The sequence below is a fragment of the Lepidochelys kempii genome, chromosome 1 (genome assembly GCF_965140285.1).
Source record: "Lepidochelys kempii isolate rLepKem1 chromosome 1, rLepKem1.hap1, whole genome shotgun sequence".
Lineage (NCBI taxonomy): Eukaryota > Metazoa > Chordata > Testudines > Cheloniidae > Lepidochelys > Lepidochelys kempii.
The window spans coordinates 162,639,005-162,660,082 of NC_136380.1; the positions used below are offsets into that span (position 1 = coordinate 162,639,005).

At 44.4% G+C, this 21,078-nt stretch overlaps 1 protein-coding gene across 3 annotated transcripts in view; it reads right to left on the reverse strand.

Moving 5' to 3' along the window:
* Positions 1-21,068, reverse strand: part of TTC3 (tetratricopeptide repeat domain 3) — a 131,340-nt gene extending 110,272 nt beyond the window's left edge. Inside the window, exons 1-7 of one of the 3 annotated variants that reach the window (XM_073360955.2) lie at positions 20,864-21,068; positions 18,768-18,847; positions 11,689-11,734; positions 9,750-9,882; positions 8,602-8,689; positions 6,602-6,655; positions 2,724-2,810 (exon numbers count right to left, since the gene is read on the reverse strand). In XM_073360955.2, coding sequence (XP_073217056.2) covers positions 2,724-2,810; positions 6,602-6,655; positions 8,602-8,689; positions 9,750-9,882; positions 11,689-11,734; positions 18,768-18,836 — 477 coding nt within the window. In that variant the 5' untranslated portion in view covers positions 18,837-18,847; positions 20,864-21,068. The other 2 variants (XM_078854583.1, XM_078854584.1) reach the window with 2 other exon arrangements.
* Between the last annotated feature and the right edge of the window lie 10 nt (positions 21,069-21,078).

A 21,078-nucleotide genomic window follows, 5' to 3' on the forward strand; every position in this document is an offset into this window, starting at 1 on the left:
ACTGGCGCTTTCATCAGTGAAACTGATGTCGATCAGGGTTTCTTTCCACACCCCGACTGAAAATAATTTTGCTGACAAAAGTGCTAATGTAGACATAGTATTAGTATAGAACTCACAGCCAATTTGGGGTTTGTACTCTGCTTCCTAACAGTCTGCCCTGAGGTTAGTACTTCTGTTTTTGAATCACTGCAGGCAGCACTACAGTCAAGGCAAGGTAGCATATCAAAATGCCTTTCGATAGGTAGTATTTCTCATACATTGTTACTTTTTACTGGTGCTAGAGATTACTACTCCTGACTTATGAACCTTTCCTCAAATCCTTGTTTGACAACAAACCAGAAAGGACACTTTTGGTATATCAGTATAAAACCAAATGTTAATTTTAAAAAACCATTATCTGCATTGTGTGTGATCAACTTGCCTGCAGTCATCAGCCAATCATTGCTCCTTATAAGGAACTGAATGTTACTCAGCATAGTAAATGCCCACTGTGACACCGAGGCCCATTGGTGACAACTGGCAAATGGCTCAATATTCTTTGCAAGCAGCTCCTTCCTCAAACCTGACAAACTTACTACATTCACTATAAACAGTAGCATGTGAGTTCTCTACTAAAAGCTTGTAACTTATCGACACTCACTTATTGTGAAATGTGCATATGCGAAATATTTAAGGAATAATGTAACTATACTGAAAATTAAGCCCTTATGGTCTTGAAGTGAAAGAGAGTCACCAGGGAATAATGTGTCTTGGCGATGGTCAATTCAAGTGGAATGGAGCTGTCACCCCCACTCTGGCTAGCGAACGATGTAACATATTGCTCAATCATCCACCCCAGTAACAACCCAGAAAAGGCAATGGAAAACCAACAAAGCAACTATAAACACTGAAACTAATTGCAAGTGAAAAGGAATGACATGACAGCAAGGGGTGGCCATGTTTGTGAATAAAGACAAAAGACTGATTTAGTGTATCACAAGGTGGAGAAAGGCAGTCTGTATCCATTCACTAAGATGCGCCTTGTTAAACAGGGGTGCTTCATGAAAGACTGAGGCCTTGTCTACACTAGAGCTCTGTTGATGCAAGTTACAGGGATAGCTCAGTGGTTTGAGCATTGGCCTGCTAAACCCAGGGTTGTGAGTTCAATCCTTGAGGGGGCCATTTAGGGATCTGGGGCAAAAATTGGGGATTGGTCCTGCTTTGAGCAGGAGGTTGGACTAGATGACCTCCTGAGGTCCCGTCCAACCCTGATATTCTATGATTCTATCTAAAAGCACTGTAATTACATTGCTTGAGCATGTTCACACAATGCTGCTTCTGTAGGTGGAGCGCATACACAGTTGGTGCTCTAGCATAGACAGTGAGAGCAGCACACTGCGAGTAGCTATCCCCCCCACGTTACTCGCCCCCTTCTGCAGCTAGGAGTTGTGGGAAAGCAGAGTGGATCACAATGCATCATGGGTGTAGGCTCAATGTCCCATGATGCATTTTTTTTCCATCCCATCATTCCACAGGCTTCTGACTGCATTTTGTGGCATTTTTCAACAGCCCCTGTGCACCCACCATCTCTGTCTGAAAGGATGGATCCCGCATGGCTCTCTGCTGTTGTGGTCACTGTTATGAACAAATCACGGATGATCATGCAGTATACCATGAACTCCCAATCTGAATAGGAATCAGAGTTGCCTGACCTGCTACATGTCATCAAAAGAAAACACCAGATTACTTTTGGCATTTATAGAGCAACTACACACAGTGGGCCGTCCCTTCTGGGCTTGGGAAACAAGCACTGAGTGGTGGGAAAAACATCATTATGCAGGTGTGGGATGATGAGCAGTGGCTGCAGAACTTTTGGATGAGGAAAGCCACCTTCCTGGAACTGTGTATGGAGCTTGCCCCAGCACTGTGGCACAACACCAAAATGAGAGCTGACCTCTCGGTGGATAAGCATATAGCAATGGCTATGTGGAAGCTGGCAACTCTAGACTGCTACCGGTCGGTCGCAAATCAGTTTGGAGTCTGGAAGTACACCACTGGGGCTGCGTGAATGCAAGTTTGCAGGGCCATTAATCTCATTCTGCTATGAAGGACTGTGACTCTTGGAAATGTGTATGAAATAGTGGATGGCTTTGCAACAAGGGGATTCCCTAACTGCAGCATGGCAACCGATGGCACACATCTCAATTTTGGCCCCGGATCATCTTGCGACAGAGTACGTTAATAGAAAGGGGTACTTCTCTATGGTATTGCAGATGCTTTTGGATCACCAGGGCCTGTTGAAATGCTCACAGTGATCCTGGGAGACCCAGCATACCCCTTACTCCTAAGGCTCATAAAGCCTTAGCCATGAAACCTAGACAGCAGCAAGGAGTGCTTCAACAATTGGCTGAGCAGGTACAGAATGTGCCTCTGGCAAATTAAAAACACACTGGCGCTGCCCTTATGGCAGGCTAGACCTAAATGAGGAAAATATTCCCATGGTCATAGGAGCCTGCTGTGCACTCCATAATATTTGTGAGGCTAAAGGTAAAAAGTTTCCCCTTTGCTGGAGGACCGAGGTGAATCCCCTGGCAGCTGATTTTGAGCAGCCAAATAGCAGGGCTATTAGAAGGGGTGCAATGGAGGTTATTTGAATAAGGGAAGCTTTAAGACACTATTTTGATAACGACCACAAGTAATGAGTCTTTCTATACAGCATCTTGTCTGCTTTGTTAAGTTTCCACCTTCCATGAAAATGTTGATTCCTGACCAAGATCTGCAGTCTGCAAATGATCCAATTGCCACTGTGTATTAATTCCAGCAGCAACCACCTTGTGAAGGAGACAAATAAAAATCTTTCAGAGAGCATGTTTTTATTAAATACCAATTAACACACAGAACACTTGGTGGGAGGGGTGATGATAGTGTAGGCTCTTATAGCTGTGCTAAGTCCAGGTATCATTTTGGAAGCTATCCAAAAGGTGTGGCATGAATGGGATACTGAGACAGGCCAGGTGTTTGCAAGGAATGTGTGGGAGGAGTTTGGGGAGGGCATAGCAAGCAGTTCTGCATCAACTTAAACTGTAGTGTAGCCATAGCTGAGTTCTGGCTCCTTGTAGCTCGCAAACTGCTGCAAGAAGACTGAACTTTGGGATGGGAATTAATAAGTGGAGGCTTTAGTTAGTGTTTTATGATTTTGCTTTGTATGTAGCCATTTGTTTCCATCACTCACACTTGTATCAATTTGAATGTCTATTCTTTCTTAAAAAGAATTTCCTTTTGTTTAATTATCATTGAACTCAAGTGCTGCAATTGATACAGGAGCAATAGTCTAGGGTAAAACTAGTAAACTAGGTACACTGTTCCTTTAGGAACAGAGAACCTAGTACTTCTGTGGACATCCAGTGATCAGGGGCTGGACACCACAGGGGGGCACTTTAAAGGGACTTGGGAGCTGTGGTGCATCCATTGTCAACCTGCAGGGCAAAAGTACGATTAGAATAGCACAGAGGAGAATTCTTGAGTTGCTGACAGTTTTGTTGTGTTAGGGAGTTGACACCAGGCTGGCACTGACCACACGCCCTCAAGCAGCAGGAAGGTGGCAATAGGTGAATCACAGCTCTTGGTGCCTCCGGAGCACAGCTCTTGGTGCCACCCCTCTTTTTATAACTTAACCACACCCACACAAAAAAGATTCCCAAAAGGTGGGTTAAGGATTGTAATTTAAAATCAAAGCAATTTAACTCATCAATTTTAATAATTTAAATCAGCAAGCAGGAAATTAATTTAAATCATCGATTTTAGTCCTGCATTGTATTTGTACTTTAGTTTTTTCTCCTAAGGGAAGGTTGATTCTCTATAATTAGTAACCATAAAAACACATTGATTTGCAACTCAACATAGACTTTACACTATATTTCATGCTTCTTTGTGCTAACCAGAAGGATACATTGTATACAAATGTAAGCAATTATATACCTTTTAATTTACATTTATTACATTACAAAATGGTGAATGATGCATTACTTACTATATAATATTTTACTTGTGATGTGTCACACTCCATGTCAATGAAAAATTTAATTAAAAATGCACAATTTTTTTTAGTTAAATAAAATGACTATTTCTGCCAGAATTCTGCACAAAACAGCATTTGTGCAGAATTGTGTTCCCTGCAGAATTTTACTTTTTCATGCTGAATTTGTGATTTCCCCCAACACTCCTGCACACACATGGCACTGGGGGTTGGGTGTCCCATTGACAGCCCCAGGCTGATACTGGGAGCATGATTATATTGTGTTATTTTGACAAATAAAATATGCTAAATTTTGTAAAATTTTAAAATATTGTGTGCAAAAATTTAATTTTTTTGGCAAAGAATTCTCCTAGGAGTAAACTCCTTAAATGTGCTGGATATCTAAGAAACTGTATCAAAAAACATGGTTTGCATTTAAAACTAACATTGACAAAACAAAGTACTAATGTCTAGTTAGTGAATTGAACTGATTGTTTCTTGTCTCCATTGTCCTTCAACATTTTAGAACTAGTAGACTCATCTTCTCACACTTACCTTTTATTCAGGTTGGAAGAGGAAAACATGCTTTCCTGCATTAGCAACTCCCAACTGGTTTCTTAACTTTGAATGAACTAGTCACTGAACTGAACTCGTTGAATAAAATGAAAAAAGAAAATACTCTTTCTGTACCTATAGAAGAGGCTACTGCTGTCAAAAACTGGTTCCAGGTACTTCGCAAGTGACTTCCACCAGTTAAGTGGTCTGACTTCCTTTAAAACTTTGGCAAATGTACCTTTTTTTATTTTAAATTATTTTAATAGATTATAGTAAGCGTAGGCCTTAAGATAAATGTGAAATATGAAAACCAATTAAATACATTTTTAAAAATACAACTTTTAAAATTTAAATTCAAATTTTTTTTAAAAAAAAATCACTGATTTTTATTCACCCTGCTTTCCCATAACTGCTCTTTTTGACAGATTAGTTATCAGTACTAGTGTACTTGAATTTAAGTATTGCAGGATTTTTTTTTTTAAGAATATTTTTAATGCACTATTCAATCATTTAAAATCACTCCACTGAAGGAAACAAGTAAATATTGGTTTACACCTACCAACTTAAATTTTGTATTTTGTCACTGTAGCATCATAAAATTTGTAAAGCTACCTTTACAATACAAAATTGTTAAGGTGTTTCTGCAGAAGGCTTATTTTGGTGATCACTTTTAAGAGTCTGCACATCATCCTGCAAGCTACTTTTCAACAGAATGAGTGCTCCTGTTGAAGACCATTTGGAAGTATCAGTTAAGGTAAAATGAGACATCTGCTAACACGGCTGCTACTCTGAAACCTTACTTATCTGGGTTTCCCACAGGGAGCACAAGCTTCTTTTCAACTGCACTGGCTTTCAATTAACTTCCGGGTACCATTCAAGTTGTAGGGTTTGATCTGTTTAGCATTTTTCTTGGTAACTCACTGTGGTGGGGTATACAAACCCCACACTGGAATGTATGGGGTTAAAGGACAGTCCTGGGTACAGCTAGCCCTGCCCCCCTAACCCAGCAGAACATGCTCCAACTGGCAACATGGCTGAAAAGAGAGCAAAGCCCACTCAGAAAGCTGGAGAGGAGTACAGAACTACCCCACCAACTCCAGCCAAAAGGGGCTAGAGATGCATCCCTGAAGCACAGGACTATATGCTGAGCCCAGTTCAAGCTGACTGTTTGCTTTCCTTTTTATTTTTCCTTATCTGGGACCAGAAGCAGAAGGTGCAGTGGTAGGAAGCAACCCAGAGAGAGGGTACCTCAGAGGGTCTATCAACGCTGCTGACCCTCATAGGGCCCTGGGTCAGAGCCTGGTGGAATGGGCAGGCACAGGCTTCCCTACCACTACCCCATAACTGAGTGGATGCTAACCACTAAGCCACCCAAGCCCACTGAGGGCCCTACTACACCCACCTATGTATTTGTGCTTCAACCCAAACTGAGACAATAGCGGACATGAGAACAGACTTTCTTCAAGCAGGGTGTTGCAAGTGAAAAGCCCTTGACTCTGAAACACTTCTCCTGTGTCCAACACAGCCTGAGTTGGGTGACCATCAAAGCACGTTCTAAACGAGTGGGGTTGAGTGCAGAATGTTTGTTGGCTGGTACGTTCTATCAATGTGTTTTTAAAACAGATTGTGAATTTAGAATATTATTTTATTTACTATTAAATGCATGTCCATCAAGACAAAATGCCATTTAAATTAAATAAAAATATAAGTAGTGAATTATCCAGTAACAAGTGGCTGATTTATTTCTCCCACTATAAAAAGTGATATGGTCTTCAAAATGGCAAACTAAAAAGCAAATTTCTTTAATATTAAAGTAACTTGCTAGTTTATGCCATCTGTATCTGTTAAGAGGAAGTGACATGCAGAAGAAAAAGTACATCCACACACCAAAACTTCAGAACTGAGAGACTTCTAAGAAAATGAGACCATCAAGTGCTCTAGCTGTTAAATACCCATGTACCTTGTGTATAGGTAAAAAAGAAATACTGCAAACAGATGGAAAAGCCTTATTTACAGAGGTTTTTATTTTAAAAAAAAGTCAAAATAACTTACATTTTCTATTCGAGTACCAATACTCAATATGCCACTGATAAAAAATGGATTGTTCTGTGGAAAAAAAAACAAAAAACAAAAAAAGAAATCAGACTTTTCACCCAACCAAAAGCAAAGTGAGGTTGTTCACTCAACAGCATTTCTCGGTCTGTAATGCGGTAACTTTTGAATGCTACATCTGATCCATTCAAAAATTTCAGGAAATGTTCTAGGCAACACTGAGTAGAATCATATTGATTTTGGTGAAAATCAGAAGAAAAAAAAGAAGGGGGAGAAAGAGGAATCTGACTTGGAGAGCCAGCAGCTTCAAAGAACCAGTTGATAGCAGCCATTAACACCTTATCTCATAACAATACCCCCTCTATCTCAACTTTGCTGATCCTCCCAGTACAGTACAATGTTGATATCCAAAATGACTTATTTCACAGACAGAAAGACAAAAAATAAGAATAGTTGGGTGAAGGGATAGTGGGGAGAAAGGAAATAGAAGGAGGCTGGCACACAGGGAGCTTGTGGGAGGGAATACCAGGAGAATGTCTATCCTGGCACTTCATCAGCAAAACTTGTTGTTCAAGGGTTTAAAAAAAAAAAAAAAGCCCCCAAAGGACAAGTTTTATGGACAAAGAGTGAACAGTGCCTTATCAGCAGGAGCACCCTCCTGCTGACAAAAGCTGTTGCTGCTCGTGGGGGGTGGAAGTTTGGTTGTTTGTTTTTTTTTGTCGGCAAGAGAGCTCTCTCCTTCAGACAAACAGCAGCTACACTGTGTGGCTTTTAGTGGCATGGCTATAACAGCACACCATGTCACTAAAAGCTGCAGAGTGTAGCCATAACCTAGGATGCATGGAGCCCCTGTAAGGGCAATGTGCTCAGACAGAAGCAACAAACTGTGCAACCCACTAGTACAGTGGTTCTCAACCTTTCCAGACTACTGTACCTCTTTCAGGAGGTTGATTTGTCTTGCTTATCCCAAATTTCACCTCACTTAAAAAGTGCTTGCTACAAAATCAGACATCAAAATACAAAAAAGTGTCACAAGCACAGTATTAGTGAAAAATTGCTTACTTTCTCATTTTTACCACATTATAAAATAAATCAATTGGAATATAAACATTGTACTTACAGTTCACTGGTATAGTATATAAAGTAGTGTAAACATGTCATTATCTGTAGGAAATTTTAGTTTGTACTAACTTCGCTAGTTCTTTTTATGTAGCCTGTTGTAAAACCAGGCAAATATCTTGATGAGCTGATGTACCCCCTGGAAGACCTCTGTGCACCCAAGGGGTACACATACCCCTGGTTGAGAACCACTGCACTAGTTATTATGAAGTCATGTAACAGCAGAGTGGACCATCAAGATGCAGTTTTGGGCTGCACTCAGTCAATCTTCCATTGATCAGAATTTTCAAAGTAAAAACTGTGCAATACCTCAATTTAAAAACAAAAAAACACCCCACACAAAATATTTGGTTCATCATTTGCACACTCGCCCTAAGTTTTCTTTGCTGTTTCCCCCTCTACTTTGTTGGTGTCTCGTACCAGTGTATGGTTGTTTTGGACCAGACTAGCAGCAGCAGCAACATTTAAACAGCAAACTGTTACTGAGCAAAAGAACAGTGAAAGTGACCAAAAAAAAGCAACTTTATTTCACTCTGCGGGTAGGAGGACCTCTCAACTCACTGACAGGGCTCTACTGTCTGTACTGCAATCATGGATCAGAGAATGCTTTACTATCCACTGTTCAAGCACATAACAAAAAGATGGTCCATGTTCCAATCAAGCCCCAGGAGCCAGTTTTCCTGCAGACATTACTGAATCATTACTGAATCAAAAACAGTCACCCATGGTGCAACCCAACCGACTGTCAACATATTTATTCACCCTAGCAGAAACAACTGCCTTGTACTAATTTAACATATAAATCAAGATCTGTATCATGGCAAGGTGCTAATTAAGCAGTCTAACACATTTGAAAACATAAGTTATAGACCTCCACTTACCACAACTTTCTTCGCCAAATCAACAAGGTCTTCGAGAACTTCAATATCCCAGAGTCTCTTCAAACTTAGCTCACAAAAGTAGGTATTGCTTAAATGAAAACATTTATTTTTTTAGAAAAGTAATTTTTGTCCTGTTATATAGCCATAGCTATTATTAAAGTCAGTCAGATCTAAAGAAGACAGTGTTTAGTAACCTGGAGCAATCTCTTAAAAATGAGAAATCAATGGTAGCTGTGGGGTTCTTAGCACTTTCAAAAACCAGGGCAATGATTTGGATGTTTAAATACAGGCATCTATTTTTGAAGAGTTTATCCCAGATAGTCAGAATCTAAAGTCACTTCAGTTATAGCTAGGTCCCTACCAAATTCACAGCTATGAAAAACGTGTCACAGGTTGTAAAATCTGGTCTTGTGTTTTTTTACTCTATGCTATAGAGATTTCAAGAGGGAAACCAGTGTTTCTGAAACTGGAGGTCCTGATCCAAAACTGGGTTGTGGGTCCGGGGGGTGGGGTGGAGGAATCGCACGGTTATTTTAGAGGAACTGCAGTATTGCCACCCTTACATCTGTGCTGCCTTCAGAGCTGGGTGGCCAGAGAGTGGCAGCTGCTGGCTGAGGGCGCAGCTCTGAAAGCACCAGTGCAGAAGTAAGTGTGGCAAAACCATACTACGCCATCCTTACTTCTGCGCTGCTGGTGGCAGTGGTTCTGCCTTCAGAGCTTGGCTCCGGTCCAGCAGCCCTCACTCTCTGGCCACCCAGCTCTGAAGACAGTGACGTGACCAGCAGCCATGCAGAAGCAGAGGTAGTAGTACTGCAACCCTCTTACAACAACCTTGCAACCCTCCCACATCTCCTTTTTGGGTCAGGACTTTGACAATTACAACACCGTGAAGTTTCAGATTTAAATAGCTGAAATAATGAAATTTATTATTTTTAAAATCATATGACCATGAAATTGACCAAAATGGACTGTGAATTTGGTATGGTCCCAGTTATAGCCAACTTTGCTCTTTGCCAGATTGAAGCATTAATGTGGGCGTTTTTAATACTTATGCATCTATACTCTAAATTCACAGAAATCTTCTACATTAAAATAAAAACAAAAATATAAAGGACATGATTAACCAATATGAATACATGCATGCTTACCTGAAATCGGTTACTACAGGTTTATTCTCAAGTTTAAACAGAAACGGCCAAATGATGTATATTTTAATCACATCGCAATAGTCTTTCAGTACATGAACTGGCTTACTGCACCACACTTCACAGGGATCAGCTGCTTAATAAAAGAAAAGGAAGACATGAGGAACCTGATTAAGAATAACCAAAGCTTACTGGTTTTTTTAAACATTTGAGTAATTTCTATGCTATGCTCAGGCCTAAAACTTGGAATCAAGGAAATCTGAACACACCAGGTATAGCTGAGTTCTTTGCCACAACCTCCCAAATAAATGGGAGATTCCAGAAAGGGCTATATTTGCAAACGATCAGCATCAAGAGATCTTTTGGGGTTGGGGGAAGGGAAGTAAAGAAGGGGAGAGGGAGGTTTTTTGGGGATTTTGTTTTTAAGAAAGGACATATTACCCTCTCTCAACAAATCTCTAGCAATAACACATACAACTTTTTGTTTGCTTTCACCTTTCAGGAAGAACATGCATCTGACCCAAAGTTTCTAGTCCACACATACTTTTGCAAGCATTACAGGCTGAAATCAAGCATTTGTTTCTCCCTCTTCCAGTCAGAACCAACTTCACCACAATCTAGAACTAAGCAATATCAAAGAGTAATTTGGAAACTCCTGCTAGTGAGAAACAAGCACTTGACTGTCCCAAGATTGCAAATAGCATTAATTAACCAGGTCACTAATCACTCAGAACAGTTCAGCTGGTCAGAATGCTGCAAAAACCACGATCAAAGCAGATTTTTTTCCTGATTGATGTATGACCACAATAAGATTTCTAAAGATCTTTGTGCTGCAATTAGACCTGGAGTAGGTAATTTGAGAAGCAAATCCAGGAAAAAGACACTCAGAAGCCACTACACAGAGGACCCAGGACAACAGATTAATGTACCAAACCACTTAAAGATTTCTAAAATTCAGTAGACTATTAGCCTCCAAGAGCATGCCATCAAAACTGTTTTTCTGACATGACCAGAAAAGTGTGTCAGCCTCAAAAGAGATGAGGTACTTGTTAAGGACAAACAATGACAATTGTCACCGCCACGCCACCTCCTCCTCAATCATAGTATCCAGGGTCTGGCCAGTTATGCAAATTGAGAGAGAAACCAGTAGGACAGTCCTAATAATGGCCTGAGATGACAAAGAAGAGTTACTATTCATGAGGAAATTGTACAGGTCACGGACTTACAGGCCCTGTGCTCCCTCTCGGCTCTGTACGGTCCCTGGGAGGAACCTCACTTCAGTGAGACAGCTCTTCTTGGGGGTCCACTCTCTCTCAGTGGTTAAGCCCTGGACTCCACTGCCTCCTGGAACCACACCTCCCGGAACCTCCAACAAGCCTGTCTCTCGCTGTGTACCCCCTCAGGGAGTCCACTTGCTCTGGACCCTCACAGGGGTCACAATCTGGGTGTTCTGAAACTGCTCTGGGAGAAGACACTGCTGCAGCATGACTCCCCTCAGGGCATGCTGGCCAGGGCAACAAGCCTCCTCAGCTTCAGCCCTTCCTGGGTCCAACCTCAGAGCATTCAGCACCCCCCCCTCGCCCCCGTTCACACCGTGAGCTCCCCACAGTGAGTCCACCTAGATGGGACACCTGGGGAATCATTACATTCCTCCAAAGGACACCCCCACTTCACACAGTCAGCAGTGACTCTCAGCCAGCATTGTAAAACAGAAAGTTTATTAGTCAACAGAAACACAGTACAGTTTTCTACCCTTTGGTAACCTGTGACCAGCGTTATTGACCAACCACTTTCTTAAAACAAAAGCCATATCAACAGTATGGGCACTGTAGCAGCATAGCAATGGCATCATAGCTATGCTGCTGTGAAACATCAGTCCAAATGACCAAGTAAAGCAGACAAAAGTAAAATGTTTGCTAACTTCCAACATCAGTTTACATACCTGTTTTACGTTTATTTGAAGAACGCTTTCTAAATTTCTCATGAACCTAAAAATAAAGAAAATTTTATTTTTTGCACAGCAAGCAACAATCACAATGCACAAACCACAGGCAACATAATTCCTCTTTGCAATAGTGATTTAATTGGTTCTAAAACAGTTTACGTTTATTTAACCTTGCTAAGGACTTAAGGTCTGTCACCCTTTGCTGTACAAAGATATCAAGGAATAGTAATAGTGCTAGAAGACTTTGCTCTCAAATAACACAAGGGAAAAAAAAACACTTTGTGGACACAGCCACAAGGATCATTCCTGTCCTTCTACTCTGAATGCAAGCATTTTTAATCCCACCTTCAACACAAATAGTCTTACTATTTTCTTTGAGTAGAACTGGATGAAACTGCCTCAAGTCTGGTCTACAAGACAGACCTATACTGGTATAACTAAGTCACTCAGGGGTGTGAAAAATCCAAGCCCCTGAGCAATAAAGTTATACCAGCTTACTCCCCTATGTAGACAGCGCTATGGGAAAAGCTCTCCCACTAACAGAGCTACAGCCTCTCAGGTAGATGGTTTAACTACACCAATGGGAGAGCTCTCTTGTGTTGGCTTAGAGTCTTCATTAAAGCACTACAGCGATGCAACTGCACCAATGCAGCATTTGAAGTGTAGACTTGCCCTTAGAAATCAATCAACACTACTCCTCATTTACTCCAGGGTGAATTCCTCACAGAATACTGTTGCAGATTGCTTTGCTCCCCTGCTGAAAAATACCTGGGGGAGCAAAGAAATCTGTGGAAAACACACACCCTTTTCCCTGGCAGCCTGGGCACATCTGCCTGGAGCAGCCAAAAGAGATGTAGATTGGGGGTGGGGGGAGAAATGTAGAGAGATGCTAAGGGGGCGGGGCGGGGCAGGGCAGGGCACGGCACATGCCTGCGTGTGGACAGCAAGAGGCACTCTGTTCCACTCCCTTGTTATTTGGGGTGCCGGGGCTTGAAGAGGGTAGGCCTTTGTAAGGCAGGCTTTGTCCTGTGAGGCAGAGCAGAAATGTAACAAAGAAGAGGTGGATGAGGCTTTCTTCCGGCAGCTCGCAGAAGCTACTAGATCGCATGCCTTGGTTCTCATGAGTGACTTTAATTTTCCTGATATCTGCTGGGAGAGCAGTACAGCGGTGCACAGACAATCCAGGAAGTTTTTGGAAAGCGTAGGGGGCAATTTCCTGGTGCAAGTGCTAGAGGAGCCAACTAGGGGGGGAGCTTTTCTTGACCTGCTGCTCACAAACCGGGAAGAATTAGTAGGGGAAGCAAAAGTGGATGGGAATCTGGGAGGCAGTGACCATGAGTTGGTTGAGTTCAGGATCCTGACGCAGGGAAGAAAGGTAAGCAGCAGGATACGGACCCTGGACTTCAGGAAAGCAGACTTCGACTCCCTCAGGGAACGGATGGCCAGGATCCCCTGGGGGACTAACATGAAGGGGAAAGGAGTCCAGGAGAGCTGGCTGTATTTCAAGGAATCCCTGTTGAGGTTACAGGGACAAACCATCCCGATGTGTCAAAAGAATAGTAAATATGGCAGGCGACCAGCCTGGCTTAACGGTGAAATCCTAGCAGATCTTAAGCATAAAAAAGAAGCTTACAAGAAGTGGAAGGTTGGACATATGACCAGGGAAGAGTATAAAAATATTGCTCGGGCATGTAGGAATGAAATTAGGAGGGCCAAATCGCACCTGGAGCTGCAGCTAGCGAGAGATGTTAAGAGTAACAAGAAGGGTTTCTTCAGGTATGTTGGCAACAAGAAGAAAGCCAAGGAAAGTGTGGGCCCCTTAATGAATAAGGGAGGCAACCTAGTGACGGAGGATGTGGAAAAAGCTAATGTACTCAATGCTTTTTTTGCCTCTGTCTTCACGAACAAGATCAGTTCCCAGACTGCTGTGCTGGGCATCACAACATGGGGAATAGATGGCCAGCCCTCTGTGGAGAAAGAGGTGGTTAGGGACTATTTATAAAAACTGGACGTGCACAAGTCCATGGGGCCGGACGAGTTGCATCCGAGAGTGCTAAAGGAACTGGCGGCTGTGATTGCAGAGCCATTGGCCATTATCTTTGAAAACTCGTGGCGAACGGTGGAAGTCCCAGATGACTGGAAAAAGGCTAATGTAGTGCCAATCTTTAAAAAAGGGAAGAAGGAGGATCCTGGGAACTACAGGCCAGTAAGCCTCACTTCAGTCCCCGGAAAAATCATGGAGCAGGTCCTCAAAGAATCAATCCTGAAGCACTTACATGAGAGGAAAGTGATCAGGAACAGTCAGCATGGATTCACCAAGGGAAGGTCATGCCTGACTAATCTAATCGCCTTTTATGGTGAGATTACTGGTTCTGTGGATGAAGGGAAAGCAGTGGATGTATTGTATCTTGACTTTAGCAAAGCTTTTGACACGGTCTCCCACAGTATTCTTGTCAGCAAGTTAAAGAAGTATGGGCTGGATGAATGCACTATAAGGTGGGTAGAAAGTTGGCTAGATTGTCGGGCTCAACAGGTAGTGATCAATGGCTCCATGTCTAGTTGGCAGCTGGTGTCAAGTGGAGTGCCCCAGGGGTCGGTCCTGGGGCCGGTTTTGTTCAATATCTTCATAAACGATCTGGAGGATGGTGTGGACTGCACTTTAGTTCAAACTTTCTTGACAATAAAAATCATGTACTGAATAGAGACACTGAATTTATGGCTCATTACAACCATCTGTAACCCATTACCAACCACAAAACAAGCTGCCGTTCCCGTTCCCGTTCCCTCTCCCCCTCCCCCATGACTGGAGGATTGTTAACAGGCCACTTAACATATTTCAAGGGACCATTCAAGGTGAACTACTTACACTAAACAATCTGTTCCACCTTGTATTTAGCTGTAACATTAAGTACGTTTCCCAGACCTGAAGAAGAGCTCTGGCCATGTCTACACTACAAAGTTAAGTTGACTTTATGTAAGTCAACATCTAACCTCCAAATTAAGCAAGTCAGTCTTGTGTGTCCACCCCATACTCATCGTGTCAGCGGACTGCATCCTCATTAGCAGCGCCTGCACTGATGCACCGAGCACTGCACTGTGGGATAGCTACCCACAGTGCAAGTAGGCAAATGGGATTTTGGGTAGGGCTTGCAATGCCTCATGTGACCAAAACATTGTCGCAGGTCGTAATGGGAACATGGCTTTAGCTTCTCATGATGCATTTTCCTCCCTCCCTCCGTCATATCAATGAGGAGCAAACTAAAGTTTTTTCGCCCCTTTTTTCAAAAGCCTGGGTTAGTCACACGGACACCACAGCCTGATAAGCATGGAACCCGCTCAGCTGTGTGCTCTTGTTGTGAGCATTACAAACACCTTATGCCTTATCCTGCAGTATTTCCAGAGCCGAGACAAGAGCCCCCTCATGGAACACTGCAGTGTCATCCAAGCAGCCCTGCTGCAAGCCATAGTGAAACAATTCGCAATTGTTGATAGCAGTCGTGCATCAGCTGAACACAGCTGAGTACATATGGCAGAAGAAAGACTAAGAGCTGAAATCTTTCTTCTGCTGTATCAAGTCAATCTTGGCCCTGCTGTTAATGAAAAAAGCATCCTTCAGCATCTGTAGTTGCTGGAAACTCTTTCTTCTCCTTTAACTCCTCAGTAAGCTTTTCTAACTCTTCTTGGAACTGCGAGGTTCCAGCCTGCTTTGCTATGTGCAGACTTCGCAGCTAATCCTTCAGCAGCCTCTTCTTTTTTCTTCATTTCCCCTTTTTAGCCTCACCTCCAAAAGCAGCTGCTTGGCCACAGAGAGATTGGCACCTGTATCCTGCCATTGGCCCAGATGCCTCATCGAGCTTGTCTGCCCTCTTCTATTCCAGATGCAGCAGCTGCTTCAAATCCTTCTGTGTGGTGCTGTACTGTCCGTCCATAGTGTCTTTCACTTCCTGTTTTGGCCGGTTGATGGCATCTGTCACTCACATTAATTGGAGGATTGGATTAAAAGAAATCTGATGAGGTTCAACAAGTACAGAGTCCTGGACTTAGGATGGAAGAATCCCATGCACTACTACAGGCTGGGGACTGACTAGTTAAGTGGCAGTCCTGCAAAAAAAAGGACCTGGGAATTACAGTGGATGAGAAGCTGGATATCAGTCAACATTTGTGTGCCCTTGTTGCATATTGGGCTGGATTAGTAGGAGAATTGACAGCAGATCGAGGGAAGTGATTATTGCCCTCTATTCAGAACTGGTGAGGCCACATCTGAAGTATTGCATCCAGTTTTGGCCCCCCACTACAGAAAGGATGAGGACAAATTGGAGAGAGTCCAGCGGAGGGCAACGAAAATGATAAGAGGGCTGGGGTATATTACTTATGAGGAGAGGCTAAGGGAACTAGGGTTATTTAGTCTGCAAAAGAGAAGAGTGAGGGGGGATTTGATAGCAGCCTTCAACTGCCTGAAGTGGGGGTTCCAAAGAGGATGGAACTAGCTGTTCTCAGTGGTGGCAGATGACAGAACAAGGAGCAATGGTCTCAAGTTGCAGTGGGGGAGGTCTAGGTTGAATATTCGGAAAAAACTATTTCACTCAGAGGGTGCTGAAGCACTGGAATGGGTTACCTAGGGAGGTAGTGGAATCTCCATCCTTAGAGGTTTTTAAGGCCCAGCCTATAAACAGGCTAGGATGATTTAGATCGGGTTGGTCCTGCTTTGAGCAGGGGTTTGGACTAGGTGACCTCCTGAGGTGTCTTCCAACCCTAATCTTCTATGATTCTATTATTCTTAGACTTGGAACTGCCCAGCTTTTCATATGCAAAGGAGTCTGAGGACAGCTCTCTTATTAGGGTAGTGCATCTGCTTTTTGCCTTGAGTCTATATTTGCTTTCTTGATCAGTCATCCCCAGTAATGCTGTCGTTTGGACTCTTGACTTAAGCTACTCCCATCTGAGCCCTGCTTCCCTCCTAAAAAAAAAAAAAATATCAGGATTTCTTGGTCTCATATATTTGCCACTGCTGAGAGTGGTCTCTCCTGGTCAGGCAGCATCTGGCCTTTGACATCTTATTCAGGTTTACGGTCTTCCAAAGCTTGGAATATTTTAAACCATTGTCTGTTCATCCAGGTGTTAGTGCTGCACTCTTACCTGTTGGGCTTCTTGAGTGCTAACACAAGGTTTCTCCTAAGACAGACTCTATTCCCTTTCAAGCACTTTAATCCAAGACCTGACTAAATAATTTCCCGCACTATCTGCTACTAGCCCAAACTACCTGTCAGATAGTTCATGGGCTTGCTTCCCTTGCTCAAATAATTTTGCCAGGAAAACATCCAGTTTGCAGATGCAAATGTAGAACTGCTTCTCCACCTCATTTGCATTCTTACCCCACATGCTCCCTGGGACTCTGGGATCTTTGGGACCTAGGCTGATCTTGCCTCCCAAGCTTCATCAGCCTGGGGCCCCTTCTTTCTTTCCCAGAAAGTGCTAGAACCATCAAGCCCTTCAAACTTCTGAAGTTTTTCTGCCCTGTGGCTACAAGAGAAATCACTGTATCCCAGATAATTTGGAGCGTGGGAAGGTGGAACCCTCTGGTCAAGCTCTAGCCCTGGCTTCTGTACTGTGAGTTTCCCATTACACAACTTCATGCATTCCCATGGGAGGTCTCCTCTGTTTAAAATTCAAAGTTCTTGCCAGGCAACGTGTCTTTCCATGCCCCAGTTCTTCACATTTCAAGCACGTTAATAATTCTAGGACAATCACCCTTCTTGGCCACAAACAGTGTTTTCTTAGTCTCTTTAAGAGACATTGGGGTCTCTTGCATCTGAGACTAGGCATCCTTTGTGACCCAGCACTTTCTGGGTGTGCCACAGTACTCTGCACCACCCAGTAATCTCCCTTGTTACTCCAGGGACAAACCCAATTTGCATGCCCCTCTTGCCCACAGTACCTGCACCCCCTTAGCAGGACCATCTGACTTCTTTCCCTTCCATTTCTAACAGCTGGGCCTACAAGGATTGCTGGGCTCCCTCGCAAGCCTGTGACAATGGCTCCTTGAGTTGTCACTGCTACTCCTTCTGCAGATCCAGAACATATGACATCTTTCACTCAAGATGAGTGTAAGCATTGCTCCGTGTTATCATCCCTACATGATGGGAGGGGGCCTCATTCCCCACTTCTAGCACCATACCATAATCAGGGCCCTCACCCTAGAGTACCCCTGGCAGCCCAGTGCAGCCCCACCATTGTCTCTGCCTCAGTTTCCCTGAGTGATGGGTTTATGAAGTCCAATGAGATGTATATATTGAACATCACCCGTTCAGGGGCCTAGTTTATTCAACCCCAAAGGTGGAATACCATATGCACAGGTAGGTGTAGGGCCTGAGTCAGCATTAGGCTGTCAGCACAGTTATATCCCATGTCCCCTACCAGTGAGGCCTTCATGACACAGAACCCTTTTCTAGAGTCCAGGGCCTCTTCTTACTAACTGGGGGAGGGTCTCTTTTCTTGGGTCAAGGCCAAACTCCCAAGACCTTTCCTCAGGATAACATCTGATTTCTCTTTTCCAGGGCTTCTGCCTGTTGAAGTCTTTCATGGGAGTCATTCATAGTCCCTTCCCTCCAGAAACCCTCCCACTGAAGAGTATTCTTCCCAGGTTTCCTTCACTGGATTCCCATCCCCTCTGGGAATAGCTTTCTTTATCACACTCAGGTACTTCACTGCCTAATTAAATGCCTCCTAATTACTCAGTACGCCAGATGACCCTGAGTTGCCTCATTCTCCCTAGTGCAGCCTGTCAGAGGTAAGCCGAGCCCCTGACTCCTCCTGAGGGCCAGATACCATCTGATACACCCATATAACTTATTCCCCAAGTGGAAGGGGAATAATCTATACTGGTATAGATCATCCTCCTATCAGTATAACTGTGTTCTGATTAGGGACCTTACCAGTATAATGATTTAAATTAAAAAACAAAAACCACCTACACCTTATCTGACAGCTATTCCAGGACAAAATCAGAGTGCAGACCACCTAATTAAGAGCCTCCATTAGGCATCCTGCCAGTCCCTTATATATTAATAGTTACTTACCAATTCACAGCATTGTTTAGCACAACCACCATAAAAAGTGGAATCAGACTTCAATGTAGTTACTTCCATAGTGCATGCCTCTGGGGGGAAAAAAGCCAGAAATGCATTATAAAAAAACCCAAAAACTCAATTCGTATATTCATCTGATAGTGCTTAGAATGTCTGCAAAATTAAGTTATAACCTAATGTGAGGGGAAATGATCCATTCAGCTGTGAATCCATTCAGCTTTCCACTCAGGACCGTCTAGAAGTCCAGATAATCAGTGTTACCAAAGAGGTTACAATCTAGGTATAAAACTAGAAACAAAAGATGGATAGACCGATGAGGGAACACAGGAAACAAGGAGACAAATATCGGTCAGCATGATCGTCTGTGGTCCCAGCACAGCCTGTTAAGATTTTTGTAGGCTTCATGACTCGAGAAAGTTTTTTGCACTGGACTACAGAGAACAGAAATTTCTATAAAGTTGACTATCTGCTTCAAAAAAAAACTAACCCAAAACACTTTCTTTGTAATTTGCATTTTACAGCCTGTACTCTTTACTGATCATAGACAACTATGTACACTAACCCACATTCATAAAATGCTTTTGGTTTGGCTCAGGGCAAACTGTCCTGTGATCTCTGTCTCTCCATGGGCACTTCTTCCAAGTAGCAAACCTTGCCTCTACCTGCACTTCTCCCAGACCAGAACCCCACAATTCACAACACTTTAGATAGGATCACCAGACTACAACATTCCTCATTTACCAGCCATATATACCTCAGCTTGTGCAAATGGGTTTAACTATAGACTCCTCTCTTGAAGCTTGTGGCCAATATGAAATGCAGTGGTTCAGAACACATTTTTCAAAAAACAAGTGATTTATTCATTCACAGAAATGTAACAAGGAAAGAGAATAGGGTTTTAAATAAAAAAAGCCTATACATATATTTCCTACCTAAACCCAGCCCACCGTTGCCTGTTTATGGACATACTGCTTAACCCAGGTACTCCAAGCTTGGCCAGAGTGAGAAGGGTTGCCCCCTGTAACTGCTGCCTTCCTGACATACTGAGCTCTCCAGTCAGTGACTCGCTCACCTCAGCTCCCTGGTTCAATTTTATCCATTCCAGAGACTCTGTGTTCAGGATTCCCAATTTCCTTTGTCTGACTTGGCACCCTGCATGCAGTCCAGACTGGTCTGCGTGTTTCCCCACAGGGGCTTACCTATAGTCTTTACCGTACAGTGGATCCCAGGCATTATCTAGTTCAGCACAGGACCATTACAGCAGTCTGCAGTCATCATGTCTTGGCTCTTGTGACCCAAAGCTAGCTAGGGGTGATCTTAACACTTACAGAACTAATCCGTCAACCCCCGTTTCACAGGGCACAGGTACACCTTAGTGCAGACAACGCCAGCTCTTCACGGCGGTCAGTCACCACAGGGAGGGGCGCTCGCCCGCCCCAGAAGCGCGGGCGCCGGCGAAGCAGGGGGCCCGGGGCCCGAGCCGGCGGAGGGCGGGCCCCTGTTCCACGCGGGCTGGACGCCGCCTCACGTGACACTTAGCTCCCTTCGCCCACGTTTTCTCCGCAAACAGGGCGCCGGAAGCGCCTCAGGCCAGGCCGGCATTCCTTGCCGGGCGCGCCTGCTGCCTCCGACCCGCCTCTCCCCGCCACCGGATGCGGCCTGGCGGCGGCGCCGCCGCAAGAGCTCTGGGGTGGGCGAGGGGAGTGAGCGGGACCCGCCCGCTGGCCCCATCCGCCCGGGCTCCGGCTCCTGTCCCCTCTTCGCTGGGGCACCCCTGGCAGATAGCACGGGGGGGGCGCCCTGTCATCCCTCCCCCCCGCCGCGGGTACAGGCCTCTCCGGGGCTAAGCACAATCGCCGCCCCCCCCCCCGGCCGCGCGCCACACGCAGAGCAGGCGGGGGAAGCGCGAGCACAGAAACGATCGTTCAACCGACACCCCAGGCGCCCCCCCCTCACTCACCGGGCCGGGCCCGAGCCCCGAGAGCAGCGACACCCCCCGCTTTCTGCTCAGCAGCCGCAGCCAAGGAGCGGAACCTCTGCCAAAAAACAGCCACTTCCCCCACCGCCCCTCCCTCTTCCTCCCAGACCTTCGATTGGCTGCTTGCCTCCTGACGTCAGAGGTTTCAGAAACGGGAACAAGCTCCTCGCACCTTGCGTTGCCTGCGCGCGAGGCCGAGGTGCACGCCGACGCTTCCTGAAGCTGGCTGGCTGGTGAAGAGCAGGGAAGCGGCTCTGACGTCCTCTCTGAACGTCATGCGCAGGCGACGACTCCGCTCGCTCACGCGTGTGTCTGTCGTGTCAC